The sequence below is a fragment of the Cervus elaphus genome, chromosome 4 (assembly GCF_910594005.1).
Source record: "Cervus elaphus chromosome 4, mCerEla1.1, whole genome shotgun sequence".
Taxonomy (NCBI): domain Eukaryota; kingdom Metazoa; phylum Chordata; class Mammalia; order Artiodactyla; family Cervidae; genus Cervus; species Cervus elaphus.
This window is the reverse complement of record NC_057818.1, coordinates 57,021,444-57,027,469: the sequence shown is the minus strand read 5'-3', so window position 1 is coordinate 57,027,469 and position 6,026 is coordinate 57,021,444. Positions and strand designations below refer to the sequence as shown.

The window sequence follows — 6,026 nt, the reverse complement described above, 5'->3', positions numbered from 1 at the left end:
TGTGTTCTAAAAGGCGAGAAATAACAGCTGGACAAGGAGAGGTGGCCAAATGCCAGGTCCCCAGGGAGGAGGGGGGCTGGGCTTCCGACACCTGGGTCTAAGGGAGGATGTGCGGCAGGCAGGGACTCCTGGGTCTGAAGGAGGTGGGGGCCTGGACTCCGGAATCCGGGTGCGGAACCGGCCTGGAGTCCAGATTCTTGGATCCCAGAGAAAGGAGAAGGATGAGGGCCTAGACTCTTGGCTCCTAGGCGGAGGGACAGGAAGGGACTGGGGTTTGAAGTGGACTAGGGCTCTGAGCCAGGATTCTGGCATGGGGAGCGGGGGGTAGGGATGGTGGGGAAGACAGGGTCTAGAAAACCATTCTTAGCATCTGCAAGTCAGGCGTTTTCGGGAAACCAGAGCCGGGAGGCAGAGTCCGGTTTCCCAGCGTAGGCAGGGTGGCCGCAGAGGAGGCGTGGGGGGGAGGGCACCGAGGCTCCGGGACTCCAGAGTCCCACCCTCCCGGCGCGGGCCTACACGCAGACTTGGGGCCCCGGCCACCTGGGACCCCTCCTGGGGCCGCGCCCTGCCGGCTCCCCGCCGTGGTTCCCGGAGCGGGCGCGGCGGGCACCGGAAGCGGGGGAGGGGGCGGGTGCCCCAGCGGGGGCGGGTGGGGAGACCGGGAAGGCCCTGGAGGGCTGCCCGGACATTGGCGCCCTTCCCGGCAGGGGGACCTGCGGCTTTTTGCATGGGGGTGGTGGTAGCTGGACGCCGGGCAGGGGGAGGCGAAGGAGACGAGGAGGGGAGCGCTGGAGGGGAGCGTCTTGGGACGCCAGGTGTTTGGGGGGAGGAAGGCGAGGTGGGCGCGCGAGAGAAGAGGGGAAGGGTATGGAGGCTTGAGCTTAAGGCCGAGGACAGGCGGGCAAATAACGCCGGCGGAAAGACCCTGGAGTAAGGGAAGGCTAGTCGGTCCCGGCTTTTTTCCTGCCCATCGTCACCTCCCGCCCGCAATCCTTTTCCAAAATCCCCTAAGAGCCGGAAACGTCCCGCCTCCTCGGAGCTCCTAGCCAACCCAGAGGCAGCTTTCGGGTGACGCCACGGGTTGCCAGGCAAACTGCTATGCGGCTCCTGCGGGCCCCGCGGGTGGGTGGAGCGCACGAAGCCTGGAGGGCATCTCCGCCAGCCCGAGGGCTGTATCCAGCGAGACCGGGACAGAGATACAGAGGAAGAGGGCAAAAGTTCAGAACGCGGGGTGGGGGGGGGGGGGGGGGGGGGGGAGGACAGAAACCCAGACGGAAAGGGAACCTGGGAGAGGGTGGGGAAGAATTCCGATCATCAAAAAGAGTCGGAGACAAAAATTGAATACAACCACCAGTGCCTGCATTTCAAGCCCTTGCAGCGGCCTTCAAGGCTGTCTGGTCTGGCTCTAATTGCTTCTTGCATCTCCTCTCATCTCCCCCGACGCTGCCCCAGTGTCTCTGAGGGTCAGCAGGCCTGGGTGGATGGGCAGCATCGCAGTCCCTGACAAAGGGTCCCAGGAGGTCTGTATACCTCGATGTATTTTATTTTATACCACACTTGGGGTAACGATAGTTTTTGCCAAAGATACCTCATTTGCAAGAGGAGGCCCCCAAAAGACACGTTGTCCGTGACAACGCCCCTCCCACCCAGCCTCACCCCTCCCCGGAGGGGGCGCTCCCCGCCCGGGCTCTGCTATCAGCCGCTATGTACTCCCTTCAAGGACCTCTTCCCTCTCTGGGTCCTTGATGCTCCTTCATGTCTTCCTTCTGGCCATCAGTGGGTGGATGGTAGATTTCAGGTGATACGTCAAAGGCTTGACAGGGCTGCAAAGGACTTCCGAGATCTTCTTCCTTCTCTCCCCTTCCACAGAAGGGCCAAACTGGCCCAGAAGCAGCAAGTCTTTCTGGTCATCCTAGATCCCCCAGTCGCTCAGGCTCTAGTTCCTTAGCCCACAGCCTCTGACACCCCCGTGGGTTCCAATCAGAGCTCATCTGGGATTCAGCTCAATGCTGGATTCACACAAAAATGGTTGGGGTCAATGGACAACTGAAACAAGCCACTGGGGTATGACAGCCAGGGGCAATGGGGACTTGAGATTGGAAAACAGATTCCCCATTAGACGTGGCCACCACCCTGTTCCAGCCTCTCCACACAGAAAAGGGGTCCACCTGTTGATGGACTGCACAAAGTCTCTGGTTAGAACCGATATGGGGGGGTTTGCCAAGGTCACACAGAAATCAAGGAGTGGCCAGAATGCTCCCCGGCACCGCCCTAAGGAGGGTATTCCCGGAGAGGGAGGGTCCCCATGAAAACTCAGGGGCTGTTGGTGGGTCCCCAAAGGGGCGTATCAGATGAGGATCCCAGGAGGGCCTCAGAGGTGATCGGAGGATTCCAGACAAACAAGGGCATCCCAGACTACATGGCCCAGACACAAGGTTCACTGAGGTCCACCGCCCCCCAAACCTGACAATGGTGTTTTCAGACATGACAAAAGGATCCCAGAGGCACCCATTATGTGATTGGAGATTTTCAGACATTGAAAAGTGACAGCAGGGTGGTTCCAGAGAATTAGGGGATCTCAAAGATGACAAAGGAATTTGGAGGCACAGATAGAACGAGAGAGTCACAGACGGGCATAGAGACACGCATGCAAACGGTCCCCCACTCTACCCCAGGGACCCAGACATAACTAGGAGATCCCAGATTTGACAAGAGGGACTCAGACATGAGAGGGGATCCCAGAGAGACCCTGGATAGGGCTTAGGGCTGCAGGCAGAGCCCTCCTTCTGGTGTGATGATCTCTAGGTTCACCCGCCCCTAGATGAGATTTGAGGGATCACAGGCATCACAAGGGGATCCCAGAGAAGTTCCTGGGATTCTGGAAGCACTTTGCCCTGCCCCGCCCCTCTACACAGACACGTAGCATAGTCGTCTCCAGGTCTTCTGACCCAAGACAGGAAGATCTTGGGGCCCCTGGACATGACAAGGGACTCCCAAAGAGGCCCCAGACACGATGGGGGGGGGGGATCCCAGAGGGGCCCCGGGCTGGGCTTAGGGATTGTGGCAGCAGCCCGCCCCCCGCACCAGTGTGGGGGGGGTCCATGGGCCCTATGACCCAGGGTGCGGGGACGCCCACGAGACACAGGCGTGGAGCCCCTGAGGGCCCCCGAGAGGCCGCCCTGGGCTCAGGCCCGGCGGGCGGCGGGCAGCAGCGCACTGTCAAACTGGTAGGTGAGCTTGCGCTTGACCTTGCGGATCTCGCCGGTCTTGGCGTAGTTGCGCAGGGCGCGCGCCAGCTTCTGGTAGGTCATGCGCTTGCGGTTGCCCTTCTGCTGGCCCCAGCGGCGCGCCAGGAGCTCCTTGTGCTTCGAGGAGAATTGGAAGACCCCGGCGCCCGGCTCCACCCACCACACGCACTCGCGCATGTCTCCGCGCGTCAGCAGCCCCAGCAGGAACTGGTACAGGCGCAGCTTCTTGCGGGCCCCTGCGGCGGGTGCGGGGCGGTTAACGGAAGCATCCTTCGGGGCCCCACCCCGCGCCCTCCCCGGTCCGGAACCGCCAAGCCCCTGCCTCCCCATCAAGAGAAGTGGGGTGAGGGAGGTGGCTGCTGGGTAACCGTGCCTGGCTTCCTCTGTGCCACCCCTCCCATCCAGGGTAAGTTGCCCCCCTTCCTGAAGGTGTCACCCCGGAAGACCCATCTCCCATCCCTGCTTTATTTTTCAGGCTGTGTGCCTATCCTGTGCCTGTTTGGTGGCCAGAATGTATCTGTGGAGCGCACGGGATGAATCTGCCAAATGGGTTGGCAGTGCTCCTTAAAGGCTTCTAACAGCTGACTAGTGAAGAGATCTGGAGTTGGTTTGAATCTGCCTGGCCATTTCTTCAGCTTCAGGCCTCCCAGCACGTCAGCTCGAGGGACTGGGATCCTGGGAGAGGCCGAGGGGTCTAACTCCTGGGCTTCTAGAAGCAGCAAGGGGCCGCAGAGCTGGCCGTGGGGAGATGGGGGGCTGTGGCGGTTCATAGCAGGCATTAGATACAAGAACCCCACCTCTGCCATTTCCAGCTGTGTGATGTTGGGGTGGTGACCTAACCTCTCTGAGCTGGTGTTTTCTCAGTTATATAAATGAGGCTTGTGTGTGTATGTGTTTTACCAGTCTTCGTGAAGCACTTGGTACCCACGTGCTGTGCCATGCACAGTACAATTATGAGCTCATTTAATTTTCATCAAAACCCCACAATACAGGGATGATGATAACAAAGCCCATTTTACAGATGGGAAACTGAGGCCCAGATAAGGAAAGTGACTAATAATTCCAACTTCCAGGGGTTGAGAGTTATGGAGGTCAGGCACAGGGGCAGAAGCAAAGGTTGACTAGGCGGGAGTTGATATTATGATGGTTTCTGTTGCTCTTGTGTCCATAATGATGGTGAAGATTTGAGTACTGACTCTGTGCCAAGCATTGCTATCTTGTTGACACTTATGATCCCCCGAACCCTCCCAGCCACCAGGAACAGACACTATTAGTGTTTTCGCCCCATTGTACAGATAGGAGACCAAGGCACAGAGAGGTAGACGCAGTTGCCCAAGGCAGCACAGCCAGCAGATGGCAGATCTAGAAAGTGCCCTCAGTGCTGGAGTATATACAGTAGGTGCTTGGGCAGACATGGTTCCCTTAACCCTCCCTCTACCCCCACCAACAGTTGGAGTCCCCCCCCATCCCATCGGCTCCCACATACCTGCCTCAGATCCCCTGCCTTCGGGGCCAGCCACGAGGACCTCATCCGACTCGCTGTCCGAGACCTCCAGGGCAGGACTGTCCAACAGGAGGTCCTCCTCCTCTGAGAGCACGGGGCTGGGGTAGGGAGCGTACGCCGGGGGGCCCAGGGTCTGCAGAAGGTCAGGGTTACCCATGGCCTGCAGAGGGGCACCCTTCTCTGCTTCCCTCTGCTTCGGTCCCTTCGCTTCTTCCTGGGCCGTGGCTCTGGGCTCCCTGCTCTGCTCACAGCCTGCACTCAGGCTCAGTTCCCATCTCCATGGCGGGGCCAGGGACCCCTGGGCCACCTCCGTGAGAGCCTCCTGCCCCTTGACGCACGTCTGCTCCTCTGGTGGCTGGCTCATGTGATGGAGTAATAATGCCGTTTAACCCCAGAGTCGTCAGAGGGGTGAAGGGTTCCCTATGTGCTCAGGTTCTGACGCGGTGCCGGGCACCTCAATCAAAGGATAGGGAACTTCCACGGTCTCCCCGGCCCTTACCTGGCTCGTGAAGTCTTCCGTGGGGTACGCTGGGAAGCCGGGTCCCGGGGCCTCCAGGCTGGGGGCCGGGTCCAGGTTCCCCACGGGGCTGTAGGTTGAGGGGCCGTAGCAGAGCTGGACACCCTGGGGGTGGCCAAAGGTGGCCACAGCCGGGTCAAAGGTTTCATAGGAGGCGGCTGGGACTGCGGGGCTGAGGCCGTAGCTCCACAGGTCTGGGGGGAAGGGCGCGGGATTAGAAGCCGAGAGGTCTGGCCTTGGGCCCCTCCCCCTCGAAGCCCCCGCCAGCACAGAGGGGCTATTGTGGGCTGTGCAAATCTGTGACCCCAGGATTTGCATGGGCGAGTGGGTGCGTGGGAGAGGAAAGGGGAGGAGGTCTGGAGGCCGGGACTAACCTTGTCCTGCTGGCCCAGCTGACAGCTCCCCTGGGCCTCAGCTCCCCCATCTGTGAAACGGGCCCAAGGGGCAGTGGGGGAGGGGGGCTGGGCTAGGGTCACTCACCAGGCGCCCCCTCTGAGTCGGGGTAGCTGGAGTGTTTGCAGCTGTCCAGATCGTAGAAGACCCCATCCGGGTACTGATAGGGGTGGGGGAGGAAGAGGGGTCACCCAGGCTGCCGGGAGACCCCACCCACCCTGGACCAAGGGGGAGACTCTGACAGGCTGGGAGAGGGAGAGAAAGAGAGGCCCAAGGACTAGGCATCAGAAATAGGGGCACAGAGATGGGAGGTAGGCACAGCACAGCAGAAACACACAAAGACCCAGACACACACATATACTCA

At 60.4% G+C, this 6,026-nt stretch overlaps 1 protein-coding gene and 1 long non-coding RNA gene across 3 annotated transcripts in view; one reads left to right on the top strand and one right to left on the bottom strand.

The window, feature by feature from the left end:
- Window positions 1-2,513: 2,513 nt before the first annotated feature.
- Window positions 2,514-6,026, bottom strand: part of SPIB (Spi-B transcription factor) — a 6,030-nt gene continuing 2,517 nt past the window's right edge. The window contains exons 3-6 of one of the 2 annotated variants that reach the window (XM_043899962.1): window positions 5,750-5,822; window positions 5,252-5,463; window positions 4,735-4,885; window positions 2,514-3,484 (exon numbers count right to left, since the gene is read on the bottom strand). In XM_043899962.1, coding sequence (XP_043755897.1) covers window positions 3,186-3,484; window positions 4,735-4,885; window positions 5,252-5,463; window positions 5,750-5,822 — 735 coding nt within the window. In that variant the 3' untranslated portion in view covers window positions 2,514-3,185. Of the gene's footprint in view, window positions 3,485-4,734; window positions 4,886-5,251; window positions 5,464-5,749; window positions 5,823-6,026 lie in introns of those variants that run through there. The other variant, XM_043899963.1, reaches the window with a different exon arrangement.
- Window positions 3,491-6,026, top strand: part of LOC122692411 — a 10,800-nt gene continuing 8,264 nt past the window's right edge. The window contains exon 1 of the long non-coding RNA XR_006340645.1: window positions 3,491-3,654. This is a non-coding gene — a long non-coding RNA (uncharacterized LOC122692411). The remainder of the gene's footprint in view (window positions 3,655-6,026) is intronic.